Source organism: Panthera tigris, chromosome F3 (assembly GCF_018350195.1).
Source record: "Panthera tigris isolate Pti1 chromosome F3, P.tigris_Pti1_mat1.1, whole genome shotgun sequence".
Taxonomy (NCBI): Eukaryota; Metazoa; Chordata; class Mammalia; order Carnivora; family Felidae; genus Panthera; species Panthera tigris.
Window position 1 is genome coordinate 41,840,296 of NC_056678.1, and position 26,507 is coordinate 41,866,802.

Genomic DNA, 26,507 nt, shown 5'->3' on the forward strand with positions numbered 1-26,507 from the left:
GACCGAAGCTCCAGGCCTCCTTCCCGTCCCCAGCCTCCTATTCCCGCCACTTCGATCCGCTTACCCCGAACAAGAGGGGAGTCCTGTCAAATGTAGAACCACACCAAGTTGGGGGACTAGAAATCTGAGTCTGGAATACGAAACAGAAGGCTGTCTGACATTGAGCCAGTTGAGCAGGAAAGGCTGAAATTAATCATTTTAGAGTCACCTTAGTTTTTCAACAGGCTGAACTGCAACAGCATTGAACAGTCTGGCGGGGTCTTCTTTAGGAATGAGGAGTGTGGCATGGCAACTTCATTTCCCGGTCCCATTTGGTTTTGCATACAGCACCAGGCCTTCGGTACCACTCAGTAGCTTCCTATGGGTCCAAATCAAGCTTCTTGTCCTGATCTGGGTTCTCCTACCCTCAGGGTCAAAGACCTGGGCTTTGGAGGCAGACTGTACAGAATAAGAATCTCGCCTCCAGCACTTACTGGCTCTGTGACCTTAACTTTTCTGCAATTCCTCATCTATAAATGGATATATATTATCTTGTGTCTAGTCCATAGGGGTGTTGTGAGGCTTAAATGATATGTGTAATGTGCCTAGTGTACTGTCTGTCAGAGCAAAACACTCAATAGATGTCAGCGACTAAAATGGCTCAGAAGATAGCGCCAACAGTTAGGGTTTTAGAACTGAGCTCTGTTGGCAGCAAAATGGGACAAAGGGAGTCAGAAATAGACACTGACAGCCATTGAGGCTACACATTTGCCAAGATGGCTGTTCTTTCTCATACACAGCTTCCCAGCCAGATTGACATTTGTGTTTGATTTCTTCTGAGGTCTCTTGCCTTTGCTTACAGACATCTTTTTATATTTTTACATGGTCTTCTACATCTGTGTGTTTGTGCCCTAATCTCCTTATAAGTTCACTAGTCATATTGGACTAGGGACCACCCTAATGACCTCTTTAAAATTTTTTTTTTCAACGTTTTTTATTTATTTTTGGGACAGAGAGAGACAGAGCATGAACAGGGGAGGGGCAGAGAGAGAGGGAGACACAGAATCGGAAACAGGCTCCAGGCTCCGAGCCATCAGCCCAGAGCCTGATGCGGGGCTCGAACTCACGGACCGCGAGATCGTGACCTGGCTGAAGTCGGACGCTTAACCGACTGCGCCACCCAGGCGCCCCTCTAATGACCTCTTTAAAGACTCTGTCTCCAAGGGAGCCTGGGTGGCTCATTCAGTTGAATGTCCAACTCTTGATTTTGGTTCAGGTCATGATCCCAGGGTCATAGGATTGAGCCCCATGTTGGGATCCACGCTGAGCATGGAGCCTGCTTAAGATATTCTCTCTCTCTCTCTCTCTCTCTCTCTCTCTCTCTCTCTCTCCCCCCTCCTTCTTCTCCTCCCTCTGCCCCTCTCCCCTGCTCACAGTCTTTCTCTCTCTCTCAAAAAAAAAAAAAAAAAAAAGAGTTAAAGACTAACTCCAAATACAGTTACATTCTGAGGCTACGGGCTAGGATTTCAGTATATGAATTTGAGGGGGGAGATGTGACACAATTCAGGCCATAATGGAGGGGTGCTATTTTAAATGCTATTGTTCTTAAAGTTTTGATTTCTACTTGTACTTTATTATACAGCAATAGGTTGATTTCTCTATGTTGACCTTGTATTCTGTGATCTTGCTAAACTCATTCACTAGTTCTAAGAGGTTTATTTTGTTTGTTTTTGGTAGATTTCTTGGAATTTTCTATACAGACAATCATGTCATCTGTGAATAGGAATAGTTTTTTTCCTTTCCAGTCCATATGCCTTTTCTTTGACTTGCCTTATTGCACAAGCTAGTACTTCCAGTACGAGTACTGCCTCATTCCCATCTAAGGGAGAAAGCATTCAGTTTTTCACCAGGAAGTGTGATGTTAGCTATAAGTGTGTGTTTTGTAGCTGCCCTTTATCGGGTTGAGGAAGTTCCCTTCTATTCCTAGGTTTCTCAGAGTTTTTATGTTGCATGGATACTGAAGTCTATCAAATGTTTTATTCTGCATCAATTGTTATGATCTTCTTTACACTATAATATAGTGGATTATGTTTGTTGTTGTTGTTGTTGTTGTTGTTGTTAATACTGAGCCAGTGTTGCTTTCCTGGGAATAAGCCCCACTTGGTTCTGGTGTATCATTCTTTTTACATATTACTGTATTTGATTAATATTTTGTTGATAGTTTTCACAACCATATTCTTGAGAGATAGTGCTCTATAGCTTTCTACTTTCTGTACTGTCTTTGTCTGGTTTACATTGTAAATGCATTGTTTGAATCAGGATCCAAATAAAGTCCGTCCATCGAGATTTGTTTGTCTCTTAGGTGTTTTTAAAGTATAGATTTCCCCTCCATCTCTCTCTTGCCTTTTTTTCTCCCTTACAAATTTTATTTACTGAAAAATTGAGAAGGCTGCACTCCTAACCACTACAATAAGCTGCTTGTAGAAATTATTTGGGGCCCAGTGTCCAAAGGGCACAGCAATTTATGTTTATAGATAGTCCTGGGTGAAGTAATTCCTAGGGGTCCTACTGATAAGTAGGAGGGTGGGTAGTTGTTATCAGGGAGTTCTGATTCTCCTCCTGAGATGGGGGGCTCTGTCTGGGTGGAAAACTATAGTTCAGGATGGTAGAGGGAGCATCTCTTACTTTTAGAGTGTAGATCAAAGAAGGATATATGAGCATTCAGTGTGGGTATTGAAGTCAGGAGGTCAGGCGATGGATTTCAACAGGGGTACTAACAAAAGTTTCTGAGGCAGGCAGGAGCAGCTGGATTATGAAATGAGGGGGAATCCAAGAAATAGAAAGTGGGAAAAACGATCACAGAACACATTTGCTGAGTGCTTATAATGTTTCAGGCACTATTTCAGGCACTGGGGATATAGAATTCAACAAGACACAGACCAGCTTTAGGGGAATTAATAATCTGGGCCTCCAATCCATTAAAAAAACCCAAAAACCCCATTCTTAGCTCCCCATTGTTCTTAGAATAAACATCAGACATAGCCTCCAGACTCCCTAAAAGTGGTCCCTCTCTAGCTTTTCTTCCTCACATGACGACAGACTCCATTTGCTTTCTTCCCTTCAGTGACCCTCTTTTCCATTTTCTTGAACAATCATGTTATTAGGGTCTTCGTAGTCTTTGCAAGTTCCAGTCCTTTTGCCTGGAACATTCGTCTCCCATCCTTCCACCCACCCTTCACCTAGGTTTTTCTAACTTATTCGGAGATTGTTATAGGCACAGTTCTAAGATGGCTCCCAAGATTATCCCCGATAACCCAATCTCATTAGACATCCTGACTCTGCACTGCTTTTTGTTAGCACTTATCACAATGGTTATGTCTGAACCATCTTGTAGTCAGTTATTTTCTGTTTCCTGCCTAAAATTTCAGCTCCGTGGGGTAGGGACCGACATATTTCCAGCACCTTACAAAGTGTTGTCATACATTAGGGGTTCAATAAATATTTGGGGATTATACACTGTTCTGATATTACAGACAGCACAAGAAAGGAAAATTGTTTACTCTGTATGAACATAAATATAAAATTCATGAATAAAATATTAGCAAATGATATCCAACAATTAATTAAAAAAATAAGCCACAATCATGTTGGGTTTACCTCAGGGATGGAAAGAGAGGAAATCTCTATATAAAATTCTTTGCATTAATGGATTCATGGAAAATGATCACATGATCATATCATTAGTTGCCAAAAAACATTTAATAAAGCTCAACCCCATAAGTTTTTTAAAATTATTTTTAAGGCTTTTGAAAACGTTTTACTTATTTTGAGAGAGAGAGAATGAGAGAGAGGGAATGCGTGCATGAGTGCGGGTGGAGGAGCAGAGAGAAAGGGACAGAGAGAATCTCGAGCAGGCTGTGTGCTGCTTGTTTGGTCCCATGAACCGTGAGATCATGACCTTAGCCGAAATCAAGAGTTGGGCGCCCAACCAACTGAGTCACACAGGAACCCCCAAACCCATAATTCTTAGGAAGCTAGGAATAGATGAGAACTTTCTTAATTTGATAAAGATCATATACCAACAGTCTACTTCAAATATCATACTTTAGATACATTTCCTTTAGTCAGGAACGAAGCTAGAATATCTGTCATCAATGCTATTATTTAACATGGTATTGGAAATCCTTGCCCAGCAGTTGGCAAACTTTTTCTGTTTGGGTTGAATAATAACTATTTTAGGACATACAGTCTGTGTTGCAATTATTCTACTGTGCTGTTGTAGCATGAAAGCAGTCATAGGTAATACATGAATGAATGAAAGTGACTATGTTCCATTAAAACTTTATTTACAAAAACTGGCTGGGGTGCCTGGGTGGTTCAGTCAGTTAAGTGTCTGACTCTTGATTTCAGCCCAGGTCGTGATCCCAGGGTCGTGGGATTGAGCCTTGTGTCGGGCTTTGTGCTGACTGAACGTGAAGCCTGCTTAAGAGTCTCTCTCTCTCTCTGTCTCTCTCTCTCTCTCTCTCTTTCTCCCTCTGCCCTTCTCCCCCCAGCTTGAGCACTCTCTCTCTCTCTCTCTCTCTCTCTCTCCCTAAGTAACAAATAAATAAACAAAACAAAAAGAAAAACTTTATTTACAGAAACAGGTAATAGGAAATATTTGGCATGTAGGCCATAGTTTGCCAATCTCTGTTCCAGCCAGTGCAACAAGGTAAGAAGAATAAGTGAGGAATAAGAACTGAAAGTGACAAAATAGTCATTACTGGCATATAGTGCACGAGAGTTCAAGAGAATCAATGAGCTCACTATTATAAATAACAAGAAAATTCAAGATGATTTCTGGATACAAGATCAAACTAAAATATTAAATTGTCCACTACATTACAATTGATGAATATAAAATAAAATATTATAGTAATAGTTTAATATATTAATATCATTATAATATGTAATATATAATATTATATATTATATATTATATGTATATATGTATTATATTACATATAATAATATATATGTTATATATAATATAGTATATATAACATATATAAAATATAATATATTATATAATATATCAATTATAATATATTATATTATATATTATATAATACTATAATATACTACATAGTATATATGTTATATATATTATATTATATATAATATATAACATATAATATATATTAATGATATATATATCATGATATATATATAATATATAACATATAATATATATTAATGATATATAATATTAAACATAATTATATTATTATAATAATTATATTATAATATAATAATAGTAATATTATTATATTATAATACAACAAAATAATAATATACCATAATATATATTATATTATATATAATACCATTAATATATAACATATACTATATTAATATAATATTAATATATTAACATCAACAGAAAATATGGACTATGTAGGAATAAATGTAATGAAGGAGGTGCAAGGCCCTGATGAGAAAATTACCAAACTTCCTAAAAAGGCATATAAAAAATTCTTTCCCATTTCAGTGGAGGGCAGCTCCATCTTTCCAGTCATTTGGTCAAACACTTTGGAGTTATTATTACTGTTTTCTCAAACCCTAAAACCAATCATTCAGGAAATTCTCTTGGATCAATTTTCAAAATACAGTAAAAACTTGGTTTGTGAGCATAATTCGTCCAGGAAACACGCTCCTAATCCAAAGCACTTGTGCATCAAAGTGAATTTTAAGAACCATTGGCTCAGTTGTGATCATGTGACCTTTGGCATCACGTACTACTCCTATGGCAAGGCATCGCTCAGTTTATTAAGTTAAAATTTATTAGAAATGTTTGCTCATCTTGCGGAACACTCACAGAACAAGTCACTCGCAGTCCAAGGTTTTACTGTACGTTAAAAATATGACCACTTCCACTGCCACCACTCTGGTCTAAACCATCTTGTGCCTGCAGAAGCATCCTAATGAACCCAGTCTCCACCCTTGTTTCTCTATAATCTATTTGCTACATAGCAGCCAGAGTAATTCTTTTACAACTTTGGTCAGATCATGTCACTCTTGTACTCAAACCCCCGCAATCTCTTCTGCCTCACATTTATTCTGTTCATTGCCTCTCCCACTTTAGTATATGTGCCCCAAGGCGGGAGCCATCTTGGTCTGCTTACCGATGCGTCCTGAGTGCCTACAACAGTGCAAGTAATACAAGAGATGACCGCTAGCTCCAGGGAAAACTTACACATGAAAGAAAATATAATCACGGATCGCTACGGTAAAATCAAGCCATCAAGCAATCCCTGAGCACAGTGTAGCTGCTAGGCTGTCTTGCCACACTTCCATAAATCCAGTTGCTGAGGAAACAAAGACGCCGTTATTACCCATGACACAGCAGGTTGCCTGGACTTCATGCTGCGATAATTCCCTTTGCTCCCTGCCCCCAGTTCTTCTTGGGAAGAACAGTGGATCTGTGTCACACCTGAGAAATGCTAATCTTAGGAAACTCTCAATCTTATAAGGGGACTGCTAGCAAACCCGACCAAACTTTGCTCCTCAGGGAGAGGTTATCTTTATTATCCTGCTGAGGAAACATCTTCTCGGAGGACAGAAGGTCTCTGCAGTGTCTCTGGAGTACTACATCTCTAAATCTCTCCAGAGAGAGAGAGAGAGAGAGAGAGAGAGAGAGAGAGAGAGTGTTACTGTCTTTTAAAACAAATCTGCCCTCTGCGGTGGTAGAAGACACTAGCTCTAGGTTCTAAGCCTGTTTGCTGTACAAACATCCTTGAAAAGAGAGCCAGAGTTGTGTAGAAATGCCTTGGACAATTGCCTGCCACCGACTTGTTCAGCAGTGAATACTTGACAAAAGCATGAGAATGTGATCGTCAAGAAAACTCTATTGGAAGAATGGGGGAAGGAGAAGGGCCTATTTGTGGAGTAGCATAAAAGGGCTAATCCCTTGGCTGTTATGGCAAGGAATTGTATACAAAACTAATCAAAAAATGGTAGTGTAGGTATATGGTGATATGGACTCAAACGAACACCCGAAGAACACTTAAGAGAGCTGAAAGTAGTTATGTCATGTTGCACTTGCTTGGTTTCCCTCCTACCTCTATAGCGACCCTTTCCCACTGACCCTTGGTGCCTCCCCTTCATCGACTCCATGTCTTCGTGTTGAAATGATCCAGGGCTCCGTCCTTGGAAACCTCGTGGCTTCATATGCTGACAGATTTCAAAATTTGCAACGAGGAGGTCATTAGCAATCTTGACAAAGAGCACTTTTGGTTGGGTGTAGGCACAAAATCCTGACTGGAGAGGGTTTGAGAAATTCATAAAGAATGGATATCCTCCCTTTGAGGATTCAGATCATCTTTCTATTACAAATCCCAAGTAAAACCTGATATTTAACAAAAGACACACAGTTCAAATGTAAAGAATCGTAAAAAGTTACAAGAAATCCTAGCAGAAATTCCTTAAAACTTCACACTCATAAATTTTGTTTTTTATAGACATTTTTCTAGATAGATTTTATGCATGCCGTGACTTACTTACTGAACTAGTGGTTTTGCCTTTCGTGGATAAAACATTTTTTGTTTGCTCCTTCTGCTATGTGATAATTCTATTTTCTCCTTACGTGATTTGGACAATTTCATCCAAAAATTTTGAAAAATTATTTAAAAGTTGTGACATCCTGTCATGTATGCTGCTGCTGATTCATTGAAAAGCTGGTTTCTCAACATCGGCACTATTGACATTTTGGGTGGGGTATGTCTGCGTGGTCGGGGCTGTTCTGTCTGTTGCGGTTTGTTTAGCAGCATCCTCGGCCTCTTTGTAGGAGATGTCAGTCGCGTCCCCCGTTGTGACAACCAGAAATATCTCCAGACATTGCCAAATGTCCCCCCTTGGGGGGGGGTGGTGAGGCCAAATCCCTCCAGGTGGAGGACCACTGTTGTAGAGAGGGTCAGAGAACAATGGAATTCAGGGAGGCTGGGAAGAAGGTACATATACAGTGAGGGTAGAGACAGATTGCAAGTGAAAAGATGGGGAAAAAAAAACTAAAAAAAAAAAAAAAGTTAGATGCTCAACTGACTGAGCCACCCAGGCACCCTCTAGTGTAATTTTTTTAATGTCTATTTTTATTTTTGAGAGAGAGGGAGGGTGCAGGGCAGAGAGAGAGAGAGAGGAGGACAGAGGATCCGAAGTGGGCACCGTGCCGACAGCAGAGAGCCTGGCACAGGGTCAAACTCATGAACTGAACCGTGAGATCATGACCTGAACCGAAGTTTGACACTTAACCAACTGAGCCACTCAGGCACCAACCCCCCTGCCCCCCGCCCCGCCGCCCTTCTAGTGTAATTTTTAATAGTATTTCCTTTCATTCTCAAAAGTGTCCCAGTTTGGATAATAAATTACATGCTCATCCTACTCTGAAGGAGCAGGCCTTGATCAATTTCGGCTTTATTTCTGGTTGGCCATGTTGATTCCATTCCCAAACCCCACCTTTCCAGAATTCCCACTGTAATAACTCTCCTCTTCCTCATGCTGAGTCCAGACTTTGATCTGCCTGATCAGGAGCCAAGACTCTTGAGAGGCTAGCACAAGCAGTCGTATACAACTCAACTCCTCCACAGAATCTTCTTCATAAAATACCCTCTGGTCTAAATTTCCTTCCACCAGTGGACCTAGAAGGGTATAGCGGGTGCAGCCTCTGGAATTCTCCAAGGGATCATAGCCCAGCTCCACTTGCCCCTGCTGTAGCCAATACAGCCCTTTTTTGTCAGAACCTGTCAGGACCTCTATCCGGATGACTTTTTGTGGCTTCTCCAAAATCACTGTCAGGTAGTTGCCTCTTACAGGATTGAGAGTAGAGTAGCACTCTTTGTTCAGAGTATAAGCATATTGTGGAATACCATTCATTTCTGCCATCATGTCAGTGAGGACGCTGGCAACGGGGTTGTCTGGTTCACCAAACACCTTCTCCTTCTCCACAGGAAAGCATGTGTCCTCAAACGCAGGATACTTGCCTATGTGGAAGAAGACTGAGGGACTGAAACGAATTGGAACATTCTGGGCCAAGAGAAGGCGGAATTCAGAGAGAAACAAGTAAATGGGAATATCCTTATGGAAAAGGAGAAAGAGAGAGGCCAGGCGGGAGAGGTCACTGGTGTGGAAAACTTTCCCAGAGAGGCTTAGGCTGGAGAACTCCAGGATCGCCCAAGGTAGTTCTTTCCAGGCTGATAATGCCCAATAGATGGTAGAAATAAATTTGGAAGTGCAGTAAACATAATCTTCCATCGTCAGAAAGTATTCAGAGAGGTTGATAGCAAAGTTCATGAGGAGGGCATAATGGACTTTCTGCCTGGAATAATGCGCTTCACAGCGTGAGGTACGACTAACATTATTCCGATCTCCTGGGAGAGGAGAGTCACCGAGACGACCGTGGATCACGAGCAGCTTCTGGGCCTCAATATGTGGTTTGAAGAGGTCTGAAATATTGGCAACTGTTCGTCTGAGCCATTCGGGGTCGGGATCTGACAGGTGGACCAGCACCACAATACAATTCAGCTCGTGTTCTGAGGAAGCTTGGAACAGGGACCGCAGAGTGTCCAAGAGGTAGCTCCCGTTAGGGTGTTGCTCTGAGGAAATCCCTATGGTCAGCAGTTCTAGGGGTGGAGGGAGACAAGGGAGACTTTAGCTCTTCAAGATGGGGGAAAGGTTCCTAGGACGTCCTCTCAGGTCTCCCCTTAATGCCACACCTGTGACAAATTCACATTTCCCTTCCTTGGGAGAGTGTGGTCCAGAGGTGAGGATAATCTCTGGTTAGAAGTTGCCAAGTGGTTTTATTTGATCACAACTTTAAAAGGCTATTGGTGGAAACTTTATGAAAAACAAGCTTCTCTCTGATGGGGGAGGCTGCCATGTACCAAAGGTAAACTTGCTGGCTTGGCCAGTTGGCCAGGCCTTGACCTCAGAGTTATCACAGCTACCTTGAATCAACCAGACCCCGATTGGAGGATCTCCAGGGACTCATGTAAACCCAAGGGTTCTGGCACCCTAGTGCGCAGCTAGTCAACATTCACCCTCCCCTTTTTCCCTCTGCTCAGTGCTTTTGACCATAGCTCCCTCCGGGTCCTCTCTCATCATGTCTTCCCCTCCCTGGGGAGCTATGAATGAGCTTCGCTATGGGGTGGCTCCTTAACGGGTCACTATGGACTTCTCAACTTGTTAGTCATTCAAGGGGGTGGCCAGTGGGAAGAAAGTACACTCAGAATTATGATCTACAGCACATTTCAGAGCTTGGTCCTCCCTCAGAGCAACCTGCTTTTCCATCAGACACGAGCTCACGTTCCCTTTTTACCCACCTTCCTTTTTCTTTTCTTTTCTCTTTTTTTTTTAAGTTTATTTATTTTGAGAGACAGACAGACAGATAGGGAGAGAGGGAGAGAGAGAGGCAGAGAGAGACAGAGAGACAGAGAGCATCCCAAGCAGGCTCTGCACTGTCAGTGCAGAGCCTGATGCAGGACTCAATCCCATGAACCGTGAGATCATGACCTGAGCCGAAATCAAGAGTTGGAAGCGCAACTGACTAAGCCACCCAGGCGCCCCTCCTCTCCCCTGCCCCCCCCCGCCCCCCCCGCAATCTTCCTTTTTCTTATTGGAATACCTTGTCTGACTTTCTCCTAGTCTGACCACTCCCTCCCCTATACTCACTCTTCTCCTGGGGAGGGGATCCAGCCAGCAATTTGTACTTGGCCTGTTGGAGTAAAGGGGAGGCTTTCTGCATGTCCTTGAAGTTCTCTAGATGGTTTCTGCTCTCAGAGATCATTTGGTCCTGCCTGAGCTGCCACAGTATTTTCTTCTTTTCCTCCTGCTGAGGATAAGATGAGCATCAGCCCTGATATTCATCCTTAGACTCCTGGAGACAAATAAGGGGCAGATCCCCCTTTTAGGACAGGCGGGGCAAGCCCCAGGATCTGGTCACCGGGAGCCCAAGTGTTAGGACTCAGCTGACTGTTATCCCCACCTCGCCATGAGAACACACAGGACTTTCCAGAAGGAGTGGTGGGCCCTGGAGTCAGATAGGAAGTAAGAATGCTTATAGGAAGATCATAGGCTTATGCAGAGTAAGGACTTGCCTGCCCTACCCTGCCCCACATCTAACTTCTCCTACCGTTATCAGGCTGGCAAAAAGTCCTCTAACTCGGCTTAGACTGTGGCAGGTGCTGAAGACCAATGCCTGGTCCTGTCCTTCACGAAGTTATCCACAGTGCCTCAATTCTAAAACTCTTTCTTTTACTCCACTCTGACCATGCACACATTTCTGAACCATTTCCCCACATCACTTATGTTTTCCTCTAGATGGTTTGAGGCATTAAGGAAAAATGTAGACTTCCAAAACCTGAGCATTTGGTTTTCTCTGCTTGCAGCTGTTGTACACGTGGGAGAAGTTATTTTAGGGCTTTGTGTCTCAATTGCTTCGTAAGAGAAATGGGACGAATAACATCTCTCAGTCGAGACTCTGGTGAGGAAAGTGCCCAGCACCCAGGCAGTCCTCATCACATGCAGGTCCTGCCAGTCAGCCTGGTTTTCTAGAAGTATCTGTGCATTGCTCTCTCTGCACTTAAACTGCCCTGTCTTCCTCCTTGCCTTTATTCAAGTCTTCTCCATCTTTCAAGGCTGGCTCAATATTTATCTTTTCTCTGACACTCTCCTGATTCTTCAAGTGCCCTCTTCCTAGAACTTCTATGATGATAACTAGAGTATTTGGATAACTGGAAACCCATCCCCTCCTACCGAAGGATTGACAAACAGTCCAGTCTCAGCCTCTGGTTCTTACCAATGATAAGTTATATGTAAGATGCTCTTCATTATTCTCTTGGAGGAAGAAGCTCAGGAAGATTAAGGACACAACAACTATGATATATTTCCATAGGCAATGACGCATGGTGCTGGGGCCTGGAGGAGCTCTGCAAAGAAACGTGAGCGGGATATGACTCTTAAGTGCTTCCAGCTTACAGAAGCATAAGGATGTCCTCCTCCTACCAGGAAGCCTCCCACATCCTTTCCCCCTTCCCTCCGCCTGGACACCACTGCCGAATTATTTCCATAGTCTTTTCTCCACGCACTTCAACCCTCCCTCCTACTTGCAGCCATCTATGGAGAGACAAAGGTCAAGGAGTTTGATTCTCTTCCACTTCTACCATCTTCACCTCCTGTCTGGGTTTCCAGGTAAAATTGGAGTAGCTTCTTTTGTTTATCCACTCTTGGAGCAGAGACCCAACCACAGCGGACGTGTTGCCAAGAAGAGGAAATCAAGGGTTAGGCATTAATCATGTTTTTCCCTAAACTCTGAATTCAAGTCAAAGACTCTACTTGGATGTTATTGATCAATAAATAACTGTTTATTATTGTCTTGTCTGTTAGCTCCCTGTTTACTTTTGTGCCTGATCATTTCCAGGATTACGTTAGGCAGATTATGATGTCTTGAATCAACTCAGAGGGACCAAGAGAAACTCTTGTTGGTATATCTTCCCCCCCTATCCTGGACTGGTAAGTAGGTTGGAAACTAAAAGTGACCAGAAATTTCTAATCACGTGAAAGTCTTTACCATGTTTGGAGTGCTATGTCCTTCGGAGTCTTTTTGTTTAACAGAAGATGAGGGCTGGAATTTCTCTGAAATCAAAGAGAAAAAACTTTAATATTTTTATGCATGCAGGATAGGGTCCCAGAGTGGCTCTTCTGAGGTAGCAGAAACTAGTCACCCCTCCCAGGAAACCCTGCTTGACAACCATTGTCCACCCTGAATGGGGGGGCTAGTTACCACTCCAGCCTCACATCGAGCACCTGTTTCTGGATAAGGTGAGGCTGAAGTTAAAAAAAATTTTTTTTAACATTTATTCATTTCAGAGACAGAGAGAGAGACAGCATGAGCAGGGGAGGGGCAGAGCGAGAGAGGGAGACACAGAATCAGAAGCAGGCTCCAGGCTCCGAGCTCTCAGCCCAGGGCCCAACGCGGGGCTTGAACTCATGAACCATGAGATCATGAACTGAGCCAAAGTCAGACACTTAGCCGACAGCCACCCAGGTGCCCCAAAATGCAACTGATTTTTGTGTGTTAACTTTGTATCCTGCTTTTTAACTGAAATAGTTTATTAGTTCCGACAGATTTTGTTTATTTGTGAGGAATCTTTAGTATTTTCTACCTGTAAGAAATATCACCTGCAAACAGAAAATTTTACTTCTCCCTTTCCAATTTTGGATGTCTTTTATTTCTTTCTCTTGCCTAAGTGCTCTTGCTAGAACTTCTAATAGTACGTTGAGTAGAAGTGATGAGGTGTAAGCATTTTTAGCTATAAACTTTCCCCTTAGAGTCACTTTCAATGTGTCCCATAAATTTTGGTATATTGTTTTTTTAAATTTTCATTCATTTAAATATTTTCTAATTTCCTTTGTGATTTCTTTTTTGATCCATTGATTAAAAGTGTGTTATTTAGGGGACCCTGGATGGCTCAGTCGGTTAAGCATGTGACTCTTGATTTCAGCTCAGGTCATGGTCTCGTGGTTCTTGGGATCAACCCCCTTGTTGGCCTTGTGCTGACAGCGCAGAGCCTGCTTGGGATTCTCTCTCTCCTTCTCTCTCTCTTTTTTTTAAAAAATTTTTTTCAATGTTTGTTTATTTTTGAGAGACAGAGACAGAGTGTGAGCGGGGGAGGGGCAGAGAGAGAATGAGACACAGAATCCGAAGCAGGACCCAGGCTCTGAGCTGTCAGCACAGAGACAGATGCGGGGCTTGAACTCATGAACCATAAGATCATGACCTAAGCCGAGGTCGGACACTTAACTGATTGAGCCACCCAGGCACCCCTCTCTCTCCTCTCTTTGCCCTTCTCCCTCCTCACATGTGCTCTCTCTCAAAAAAAAAAAAAAAAGTTTTTTTAAGTGTGTTATTTAATTCCCCCAATTTTGTGAAATGTCCAGTTTTCCTTTTATTATTGATTGCTAACTTTATCCTATTTTGGTAAAAGAACATACTTTGAATGATATCTATTTTTTTTTACAAAATGCATTGAAGCTTAACCTGTGGCCTGACATATGGTATATCCTGGAAAATGCCCCATGCACTTGAGAAGAATGTGTATTCTCTTGTTGGGTAAAGTGCTCTGAAATGCCTGCTAAATCTAGTTGGTTTATTGTGTAGTTTAAGTCCTCTATTTCCTTATTTATTTTATGTTTGGTTGTCCTGTTCATCATTGTCAGTAGGGTACTGAATTGTTTAAATATTATTGTATTTCTCCCTTTAATTCCATCAGTTTTTGCTGCTTATATTTTGAAGACTTGCTATTAGGTATGTAAATGTTCATAACTGTTGTATCTCTTTGCTGTGTTGAACACTTATTAACGAACACTTATAATGTCCTTCTTTGTCCCTTGTAAACTTTTTTGATTTAATGTCTATTTTGTTCGTTATTAGTTCAGCTACCCCTTCTCTTTTGCTTACTATACGCACGGAATTTTTTCCCCATCTTTTCACTTGCAATCTGTTAGTTTCTTTGGATTTAAAGTGAACCTCTCATAGATAGCACATAGTTGGATCCGATTTATAAGTCAATTCTGCCAATCTCTGGATTGGAGAGTTTAATCAGTTTGCATTTAAAGTAATTACTCCTAAGGAGACTCTTACTTCTGACATTTTGCTGTGTGTTTTTTATAGTATTTTTGTCCCTTATTTCCTGTATTACCATCTACTTTTGTATCTAGTTGGATTTTTTTAAAAGCAAAATGTTTTAATTATCTTCTCATTTCCTTTTGTGTATATTTGATACACAAATATCAAATATTGTGGTTGCCATGGGGGATTATACTTAACACCCTAAACTTATAACTCTTTAATTTGAATTTATACTCGTTTAACTTCAGTAACACAGAAACTGCTCCTTTACAGTTCCACTCTCCCCGCTTTTGGTTGTTTTTGTCACAAAATTACATCTTTATACATTGTGTGCCGTGAACTAAGACTTCTTTTTAAAAAATTTTTTTTTAATGTTTATTTATTTTTGAGACAGAGAGAGACACAGCATGAGCAGGGAAGGGGCAGAGAGAGCGAGGGAGACACAGAATGTGAAGCAGGCTCCAGGCTCTGAGCTGTCAGCACAGAGCCTGACGCGGGGCTCGAACTCACGAACCGTGAGATCATGACATGAGCCGAAGTCAGACGCTTAACCGACTGAGCCACCCAGGCGCCCCTAATGCTTCTTTTTAAATGCGCTACTCTCTAATAGAAGTTAGCTACTTCTAGTTACCTACTAGTTATCTAGTAGAAGATAAGATTTAGAGCTACAAACCAAAGTTAAAGTCATACTAGCTTTTACACTAATAGTTTTTCTTTAAATATATTAGTCTCTTAAGTCATGTAGAAGACAAAAAGTATAATCAAAAACCATTGTTACAATAATACTAGCTTTCATCATTGCCTGTATATTTACCTTTATTGAGATCTTTATTTCTCCATATGGCTTTGAGTTACTGTCTCATGTTCTTTCATTTCAGGCTCAATGCTTCCTTGAGCATTTCCTGTGGAGCGGGTCCACTAGTTACAGATTCCTTTGGCTTTTATCTAGTAATATCTTAATTCCTCCCTCCTTTTTGGACAGTTTTGCTGGATAATGGATTCTTCATTGACAATTGTTTTCCTTTTAGTACTTTGAACATGTTGGCCCACTGTCTTCTTGCCCCCAAAAGATTCTGATTAGAAAGGTGTTAATAATTTTATGGAGGATTGCATGTATGTGATGATTTGCTTCTCTCTTGCTGCTTTCAAGATTCTCTCTCTGGTTTTGACTTTTGAAAGTTTGATTATAATGTTTTGGTGTGAGTCTTTTTGAGTTCATCTTACTTGGAGTTTCGAACTTCTTGGATGTTTATAGCCATCAAACTTGAGATGATTTCAGCTATTATTTCTTCAAATATCCTCTCTGCTCTTTTCTGTCTCTTCTCCTTCTGAGTCTCCCACAGTGCTTATGTTGGTCTGCTTTCTGAGCTGAGATATCCATTTTCTGCCCTCAGACATCGACATGCCTGGTTCTCAGGCCTTTGGACTCAGACTGTGATTACATCATCAACTACTCTGGCTCCTGGGCCTTCGAGTTTGGACTGGAACCACACCACTAGCTTTCCTGACCCTCCAGTTTGTAGACAGCAAGTTGTTGAATTCTCAACCTCCACTCCATAACTGTGTGAGCTAATCTCTCATAATAATCTCTTTCTCTCTCTCTCTCTTCTCTCTCTCTCCCCCTCTCTCTATCATCTCCTATTGACTTTGTTTCTCTGGAGAACCCAGACTAACACAGGCACTTATTATGGATCTAAGGTTATTAATGTAATCAAGTCAGATCCAGGAGATAAACTCCCTTTCTGACTTGAGACTTCCATTCCTTCAAGGCTTTTGACAACACATACACACATTTTCATATATATAAAAGTTTCAACCACAACACGTGAAAGTCCTCACCTTTACTGGAGGTGTAGTTCTGAGGCTTTTTTGGGGGGGGGGTGGTGCAGAAGAACTCAGCTTCATAACTCCTGAGACTTCAAGGTTTTCTCCAAAGTCAAGAAGAAAATACAATATTTGTGGGAGCTAGATGAGGCCAGAATGTGCATCCTCTAAGGCAAGGCAAAGTTGGTCACTGCTTTCAGGTGACACTCCACCTACAACTATTGTCCTCTCTGAATGGGACCTGTTTACCTCTCCAACTTCACATGAAACACCAGCTCCTTGGTAAGGGTTGCAGGGAAATGGTGAGGAAGTTTTGACATCAGTGTCCTGGGATTCTGACCTAGATCCAGGACTGTGGACTGGGCCACATTTTTCTCCAAATAGGAATTGTTTTATTGATATTGTCTCCAAATTCAAATCAATATATGTTTAATGTAAAACACTGGATCAATTACAAAAAAAAAGAATAAAAATTACTCAAAATCCCAATGGCAGGAGATAATCTTTGGCTAGCACCTGGTGAACATCTGGAATCAAAATGAGAAGAGCAGATTGGAATCTGGCTTTATGGCAACAGAGGTCAAGTCACTCGGAAGCTCCCCAAGAAAGTCCGTTGGGCAACATGACTTACCAAGTGTGGCAATCTCGTAGAGAGTTTAGGGAAGAAGTAAATCTATCTCCACAAATTTACCAATTTCAGTTTCCTTGGGTGATTTTCAATTCCCACTTATTCCAGACATGCTGTCTCTTTCCCTGAAAATCTCCTTCCACTTTATCTTGTCATCTTCCTTGTCATCATTAATAATTAATGTCCTAAGTCTGTCTTTCCAACCTCCAGCTCCCTCCCCCCCGCCCCCCCCCCATTTTTGGACTGCTCTGAATAAAACATACACTTAGTCACTACCTAAGAAAAATTAATGGCAATAGAATACTATCACTTTTATAAGTCCAGGATTACAGTGTCCTCTTTTAAGAATATCTCTCCAAAAGAACTAGGTCTGCATTAAGAACCAGCTTTTATTTTGTGATGATGTTGCTTTGATAAAGCCATTTGCTTAAAAATGGGATTCCCTCTTTCCTTCCCCTCTTCTTCTTTTTGATTCAGCATCCCCATTCTCTTGGCTTCTTAATCTATGTTATCCCCTTTATATTCTTTTGTTTCTTCTCCCTGTAGCCAAAGACCATTTTAAAAGAATGATGTTGAGGGGCACCTGGCTGGCTCAGTCTATACAGCATGCAACTCTTGATCTCAGGGTCATGTGCTTGAGCCACATGCTGGGTATATAGACTACTTAAAGAAAAAAAAAAGAAATAAAAGATTATGTTAAGAATAATGGGCATAAAGAGCCACAGGCAGAGTGTAATCTCAGCAGGAGGAGGCTGTGGCCAAGGCCTGCTGTGTAGGTACAGACTGGGCATGGCTGTGGCCTGGGCCCACAATGCAGGCTCATGGGTGGCACCCCTGGAAGCCTCTTCAACATGCCCTCAATGCTGGTGGGGCTTTATGGGGCCTAGCAAGGGCTCAGGCCAAGGGCAAGGTAGGAGACTGGTGGGTACCACTGTCTTCCTTAGAAGAAGCAAAACACATCTATCTGCTCTGTTGCAGGACTGATGCTGTGGTTGGATATTTAGAGGACATTATCATCGACAAAGAGTTCTAGGAGTCACAGGGAAATTCCATGGACAAATACTATCAGGAATTTGAATACAGGAATTATAAAATTGCTTATGCTGCTTATATTTTAACAAAACATATTTACTTAGTAGAAAAGCATACGAAAGAACAGCTGCTGGAGCTTTCCTGGATTTAACTTGGTGACTTTCACATTACAGCCCACAAAGATGAAATGATTGGTAACGTATTTGACAGGCTGCTCCCGTTTATGGATTCTCTGTCTTTCAAAGAAATGTTTCTGAACTACAAAGCAGAAAAGGGAGGTACACGAAACAACCAGTGGGTTAGTGGCTACTTCATGGTGAACATTATCTTTCTGTCATCCAGAGCACTGCAACACTAGCTTTCATCTCCAGCCAATGGGATTGCTTTGGACACTACAGCCCAATAGGTTGGGAGAAGATTAGGCTAACAATGACAGAAGAATAGGTCTTAGGAAACCTGAATTTGTTTGTGCCTGCTCATTAATGTTAAGTATCAATGAATAATAAAACAAATCCAGAAGATTTCATGTTATTAAGACAATACTCCCCAAATTGATAGGCAGATTTAATACAGTCCCCATCAAAATTCCAAGATAAAACAACTCTGTTTCTCCCTCTAGGCTACTCACAACATTTCACTTCTGACACCAGATATATGGGTTTTTCCACAACAAGCAATTTAACTCAATTCTGATACTATCTACTTGGAGTTAATATCAGATCCTACAGGTTAAGGGCTCAGTCCCACAAGACTGCTTCCCACTTCAGATGCCAACTGCAAGTTTGGGCCTCTGGTATTTCTGACCAATAGGCTATAAATTGGGGATTCTCACAATTCCATCTTCGGATTTGGCAATTTGCTAGAGTGGCTCACAGAATTCAGGGAAACACATTTGCCAGTTTCTTATATCATAAAGGATACAAATGAATACCCAGATGAAGAGGTACATAAGGCATGATCTGGAAGGGTCTCAAAGGTAGGAGCTTCAGTTCTTATAAAATTGGAGTGTGCCACTCTCCTGGCATGTGGATGTATTCACCAACGTGGAAGCTCTCCAAACCCCTTACTTTAGTGATTTTTATGGAGGCTTCATCATGTAGGCATGATCAATTATTAACTCCATCTCTAGCCCCACCTCCCTCCCTGGAGGATGGAGAGGGTGTAAGACTGAAAGTTCCAAGCTTCTAATCATGGCTTGGTCTTTCTGGTGACTAGCCCCCATCCAGGAGCCCATCAAGAGTTGGCTCATTAGAACAAAAGATACTCCTATCACTCAGGAGATTATAAATGTTTTGGGAGCTCTGTGTCAGGAATTGGGGGCATATCTATCTATATCTATATCTATATCTATATCTATATCTATATCTATATCTATATCTATATCTATCATATCTATTACTATATACCCATATCTATATCTATGTGATTTCACAATTCCAACTGTTTTTTTTCTTCTTCAAGAAATTGATGAGCTGATCCTAAAATTTACATGGAAATGTAAAGGACCCAGAATAGCCAAAACAATCTGGAAAAGACCCATAAAACACCATCAGACAAAGTTAGGGGACTCACATTTCCTGATTTTAAAATTTAACTACAAAGCTACAGTAATTAAGACAGTGTGATCGTGGCATTAATGACACACAGATCAATGGAATAGAAGAAAGTTCAGAAATTGCCAAGATAATAAAATGGGAGAAAGAATAGTTTTTTTTCAACAAAGCGTGTTGAAACTGAATATCCACATGCAAAAGGATGAAGTTAGACTACTACTCCACAAATACTGACTCAAAATAGATAAAGAACTAAATTTATAAGACTCTTGGAAGAAAACATAGATATAAATCTTCATAATCTTGTATTAAGCAATCGTGTCTGAGACATGACAACAAAAATATAAGCAATCAGAGGAAAGTAATGAATTGGACTTCTTCAAAATTAAAAACCTTTGTGCTTCAATGGATACTAAGGAGAAAGTGAAAAAGACAAGCCACAGAATGAGAGAATATCTGCAAATCATATATCTGATAAAGGACTAGTATCCAGCGTATATAAAAAATTGTTACAATAAAATGACAAACAACCCATTTATGAACGGGCAAAGTATTTGAATAGACATTTTACCAAAGTAGATATACAAATGGCTAATAAGCACATGAAAATATGCTCAATATCATTAGTCAATAGGGAAATGAAAATCAAAACCACAATGACATACTATGTCATACCTACTAGAATGGCCATAATAAAAAAGACAGACAATGACAAGTGTTGGTGAGGATGTGGAGAAGTTGGAACCCTCATACATTGTTGGTGGGAATGTAAACTGGTACGACTGCTTTGGAAAACAGTGTTACAGTTCCTCAAAAAGTTAAACATTAAGTTATTGTATGACATGGCAATTCCACTCCTAGGTGTGTACCTAAGAGAAATGGAAATATATGTCCACACAAAAATTTGTACATGAATATTCACATAAGCATTATTCGAAATAGCCTAAAAGTGGAACCAATCCAAATGTCCATCAACTGATAAACAGATAAATAAAACATGATATTCCATACGATGGAATGTTAGTCAGACATTAAAAGGAATGGAGTGCTTACACATGCTATAGCATGTATGAACCTTGAAAACATCATGCTAAGTGAAAGAAGGCAGACATAAAAGGCCACATATTGTATGATTTCATTTATATGAAACATCCAGAATAGCAGATCTATGGAGACAGAAAGTAGATTACAGGTTGCTAGCAATTTGGGAGAGGGGGGAATAGGGAAAATTGATAATGAAAACTGGGAGAAATAAGCCTGTAGTGGTCCCTGGGATCGATATGATGCTTCAAACATAATATTGGAGGAAAACATTAACTAGAACTGTACAATAAACAATACACCTCTAAGAAAAACCTCTATTGAAATGTCTCTCTGGGGAGGCGGTTGATTTATGTTGCTGAAGCCAAGCAGCTGGGAACGCCTGGCCCGCTCAGGGTGGACAGCCACCTGCTTCTTTTGCTGGTACTTCTCCGCTTTCTCAGAGACCATGACCACCTGCTATGGGTCTAATCAGATTCTTTGTGCTTGCTCAACCATAGATTACTCCCGCTACATGCTTAAACAAGTTCTGTTTTCCTCCTAAGAATACTCTTTAAACAGTATAATAAATTGTGATGCCTACTGATGATTGATGTGGTTTTCTCAATTAATATGAGAATGAGGAGTTGCTCCGGGCGACCGTCTTTCCAAACTGTCGTCCCCTGCTCCCTTTCTCTTGCAGCTGACTTCTTTATACCTCATTCTTCTCCCAAACACCGGGAAGAAAATGGCATAAGCCCACTGACCCAACCAAAGGAGGGACGTGGAGATTCGGTGCACAGTGAAGCAAGGCTTTGATCAACTTCTTTGCAAGAATGGGTGTCTGATGGACAGACACACTCAGGGCAGTTACAGCAGACAATTTATCTCCTAGTGTGCAAGTCCCTCCTCTGATTCCTCATTGGCTGAGTAATACAGAGGTTACAGCCTTACCCAGACATCGCCTATGCCCATGTAAGGCAAAAGAAGTTTGATTGGTACAAATGTACATTTTCTGAGGTGAGGTGGAAACTTTCAGTCCCTCCTTTGTTCTTTGGTGCATGCTCATTGCAAAGCCCATGAAAATAAGCCCGTGAAATGGAGAGGGGAGGAAGACCAGGAAGTGAAGTGTCTAAGAGTTTGGGACTCCATTATGGGGGGTGGTTCATATATATTTCCAACAGATTGTAAACCTACTGTTAACTAGACAGCGCAGCTTTTATTTGGTATTTCTGAAAACGAATCATCTCCCTTCTCACAAAACAGTTTCTTTTGGGGGTGATTAAAATGTTCTGGAATTAGATACTGGTGATGGTTGCACAACTTTGCGAATATGCTAAAAAATACTTACTGAATTGTACACTTTAAAAGGGTGATTTTTATGGTGAATGAATTGTATCTAAATTAAAAAAAAACAAAACCCTAAGGGCCTGAAAACAAAATTACCTGACTCTTCAGGGACTGCTGTTTCTTCTAAAATATATTCTTATATTCAGTAACTCTAGTATTCCTCCCAGAGTAAATACCTGTCCCAGGTGTTTCTGAGTCAAGCTGCTCCAGAGTAAGTTGATGTTGAACATTCCACCTGGGACCCCCTTCCCTCAGCACACATACTGAACCCTCTCTTCCAAATACCAGAGACAGGATTTGCACAAATCTTTTGTGTGTTCACAGCTCTTTCACTTGGGCAAGCATTTCAGTTTTTCAGCCCCAGAGGCTCAGCTATGCGGTGATTTTGAGGGTTTGGGAGTGTTTCTCTAAGGTGTTACTCAAACTAGCTGCCCCTTCTTAAGTTTTGTGAAGATCCTATTTTCTGCCCACCATTCTAAGAAAGTCACAGCTGGTTTTGGCTGTAGGAATCATTTGAAAGAGATGTTCTTTGCCTAAAAGATAGATGTAAAACTCAACTCCTAGGCTTATGTGTGCAGTCCTTTTTCCTAAAAGGACCATATCTTCTGCTGATCCTGATGTAGTTCCACTGTTTGTATGAGAAACCTCTTTCTTAAAAAAGCATTATTTTTGAAAAGTATTTTTGATAAATATTCACGTTAACTTAGTGGGTTTATTCTTGGAATTTTAAATGATCACTTACTTAAGGACAAAATATTACATATCGTGTGCTCTCTAGTTGTTAGTACTGTGAAGAAAAGGATAGTATATGTATTGGAGTTCCTAGTTTCCTGGGCACCCATAAATGGATGCCGCGTGCTGGAAGCAAACTAAACAGGCATCTTTTTCTTACGGCATGTTAGGTGTGTTTGTACAGGTTTGCTTAAAATCCTTTCTGTATAAATAAGTTCATTAGGTTTTCTGTTGGTGTAGGAGCAAGTTTGGTAAAAAGGCAACTGACTCCGTAAGCTACGAAATTCCACCTAAATCCTTCTTCCGTCAAAATCTGTCCTCCCATCATGCTATTCTCCAGTCTTGCTTGGCATGAGTAAGAGGAGGTAGCAAACAGCTTTTCTAGCTGCCTATTTGGCTTTGGTTTAGTAAAATGTTTGGTATAATGTTACCAGAAATATATATGTCAAACCTTTGAGGCTAGACCAGGCAATCCCAGTGAGCTCAGGTCACGGGAGGTGGATGAACCCAGGGGTGGAGAGCTGCTGGCACCAGAAAACCACAGGCAATTGCACCCACCTCACAAAACAACTGCTTTAGTCATACTACCTAGTCTGCCACCCATCTCACCCCAGGACAAACAGCATTAGGGGGAGACATTCCTCCAATTGTAATTCATTAATCCCCAGGGATTTAGAAGAAGGTATAGAGAAGCAAGTTCCAGAATTTAGTTCCTACTTGCTTTGCTCATTCTCACAGGCATGGTGTTTTTGAACTATCCTGACTTTACCTTTGAAAATACCAGAATGTATACATAGAGAGCCCTTGGACTGCTTGAATGATAGGGGGAAGGTTAAGGGTAAAAAGGAAGGAAAAACACATCCTTTAATGTAAAACATCCTTTTGAGAGCACTTGTTATGGAATTGGGTGGGGAATGAGCAGAAGAAAGAATCCCATACTCAAGGAGTTATAGTTGGAGGTCATAGGACATGGATGATGAACAAGACCTAGTAATCCAGCTGTCCATTCTCAGGCTCTCCATGTTCATTTCCCATCCCACACCCCGACTCGCATTACTGAACCAAGAAGAATTTATGCAGTTGTCCAGTGTTGGAGCAGTAACTGGAGAAGAGTGCCTTTCTGCTATGGGTAGAGTAGGAGTTAATGACAGAGTTTCCCCTCCAGGTGATGGTGACTCTTGGGGAGGCAGAGTTGAGCTACAAAGTTGAGCTATCCCTCTCCCCGTGTGATTTTCTCTCCTGTGCCAGTCCTAGAGGAGACAGAATTTGGGGCTTCCACTGAGGCTTCATCCAGACAAATGAAAGCAAGATGAAACGGAATAAAATCCAATAGGGCTTGAAAGTCAAAGTTGGTTGCCCCTGCCAGGGAACACCCTTCTGACAGTCATTGCTCTGAATGGGGGTGGGGGATGAGTAGAACCTTCACCTTTATTCCAAGGGTGGGGGTTACTTGAAGGAAGGAAGCTCTGATACCCAGCATGTACACACTTTGGTGAATATGGTGGGTTTGTTTGCTCAGCAGCCAGTTCAATGTTTTTCTAAATATGCTTCCTTGTTCTGCAGAGGCTGGCAAGCTAAAACCTACATTTCTCAGATTCCTTAGTAGGTAATGTTCCAATATGATTTAGATTTAGATTTAGATTTAGATTTCTGTATTTAGATGGACATGTATGAGATCTCACTGAGGTGAAAAAAAGTCACATTTATAAAATGAGGATGATAATAATACCTACTTCATTGGGTTTGATGTCCTATAGCTATATGGATAAACATATATGTATATGTATAAACTATATGGCATATTATACATAGAGAATATAGCATATATATTTATATATACTACATATATAAAATTATATATATAGCCATTGTATAATTGTATACTATATTTTATATATAGAGTATAATAGAGTGTCTGGCTCATGCTAAGCAGTATATGTATGTTATACATACATATGTATGTATGTATGTTAGCTATGAATATATTAATATTTTAAAAGATCTCCAAGTGATTCTAAAATGTAGCCAAGGTTAGGAACCACTAATTTAAGACCTTATAACCATGGTAAGAAATTTGGGCTTAAATTTAATGTAATCGGAAAATACGGAAGGGCTTTACGCAAGGAAATCATATGATTTTATTTATATTTTTAAAAACTGCTCAGGCTTCAGTATAGAGAGAGAATTTGAGAGTGGGCAAACAGCAGAAGGAAGAAAAGACTTACATATTACAGGTGTTCAGGTAAGAGAAGATGGTAGTTTTATAATGGAAACAGAAATATAGTTGGGTTTGTGATATTTTGGAAATTGATTTGACCAGCAGTACTGATGGATTGAATGTGGGTACGAGAGGGTGATGTGGCATGCCCAAGTCGAGTCCAAAGGAAATGAATCAGAATCTCTGGGGCATCACTGACAGCATCTCGGTCTGCCAGACATACTAGCAATACCATTGGGTCTGCTGGATCATAAGGCCCAAGTGGCAGGGTAGTTGGCTCTACAAGCTTACTGGTTACAAAACTGTTTATTGCTCTAGGTCCTACTCAAAGCTAGCAGTGGTACCATTGCTTTTCCCATTGAACAGATGAAAGGGTAATCAGATGAGGTTAAATGATCTGCCCCCAATCACACAGCTGGGATAGTAGGAGAGCAGATATATGAACCCAGGGGATGCCAGAGTCTGTCCTTTTAACCACTGTGCTGTACTACTTATTATAAACAAATGTCCTGTTTAGTTTGGTGCTAGTTGAGTTGACTAATGTTATTTTCAAGGAGTTTTTTTTTTAATTTTTTTTAACGTTTTATTTATTTTTGAGACAGGGAGAGACAGAGCATCAACAGGGGAGGGTCAGAGAGAGCGAGACACAGAATCTGAAACAGGCTGCAGGCTCTGAGCTGTCAGCACAGAGCCCGATGCGGGTCTCGAACTCATGGACCGCGAGATCATGACCTGAGCCGAAGTCGGCCGCTTAACCGACTGAGCCACCCAGGCGCCCCTCAAGGAGTTTTAACTAGTGTGCATACTCTGATGCTTGGCACTGTCGGCTGCCCCTTCTTTCCTAGAATGCTTAGACTCCCTTTGCTTTGGTGAGATGGCACTCTTCTGGTTCTCATATCTTCACTTTCCTTTTTGGTTCCCTCTCCTTCCTTCCATCTGCTCTTTACATAACAGTTTCCTCAGGGACGGTCATTGTTAGGCCTCTGTATTTCTCACTGCACACTCTCTAGGCCTCATCTCCCACCATACTATGGCTAGCACTTTTGTTCCCATACCACTGTATTTACACACACACACACACACACACACACACACACACACACACACACACAGTGTCTTTACACGTGCTGTAATGAAGAGAAGATCCAAAATAAATGAAACAGGGGGGAGAAAGTACAATAGAGAAAATGAACAAAGTTAAAGGTTGGTACTTTTAAAAAGCAGTAACATTGATAAACCTCTAGGCAAGACTGATCAGGAAAAAAGTATAAACAAATCTCCACAGATATTAAACTACTAGCAAGATAATAAACCATAAATTTGACAATATTTTAGATGAAATGGACAAAATTCTCGAAAAACAACTTATAAAAATTAACACAGGAAGAAAGAAAGCCCTACTGGTTCTTGATCTACTAATGAAATTGAATTCATGATTAATTTCCCCCACACAAAAAAGTACAGGCCCAGATACCTTCATGGGTGAATTCTCCTAAATATTAAGGTGAATTC

At 40.9% G+C, this 26,507-nt stretch overlaps 1 protein-coding gene across 14 annotated transcripts in view; it reads right to left on the reverse strand.

Moving 5' to 3' along the window:
- Positions 1-8,392: 8,392 nt before the first annotated feature.
- The window catches only part of LOC102952546 (alpha-1,3-mannosyl-glycoprotein 4-beta-N-acetylglucosaminyltransferase-like protein MGAT4E), a 31,273-nt gene continuing 13,158 nt past the window's right edge, over positions 8,393-26,507 (reverse strand). For 6 of the 14 annotated variants that reach the window (XM_042976584.1, XM_042976588.1, XM_042976583.1 and 3 more), the window contains 5 exons: positions 12,578-12,642; positions 12,180-12,232; positions 11,807-11,936; positions 10,681-10,840; positions 8,393-9,632 (listed from right to left, as the gene is read on the reverse strand). In XM_042976584.1, the coding sequence (XP_042832518.1) occupies positions 8,428-9,632; positions 10,681-10,840; positions 11,807-11,914 (1,473 nt within the window). In that variant the 5' untranslated portion in view covers positions 11,915-11,936; positions 12,180-12,232; positions 12,578-12,642 and the 3' untranslated portion in view covers positions 8,393-8,427. Of the gene's footprint in view, positions 9,633-10,680; positions 10,841-11,806; positions 11,937-12,095; positions 12,233-12,577; positions 12,643-26,507 lie in introns of those variants that run through there. The other 8 variants (XM_042976594.1, XM_042976593.1, XM_042976595.1 and 5 more) reach the window with 5 other exon arrangements.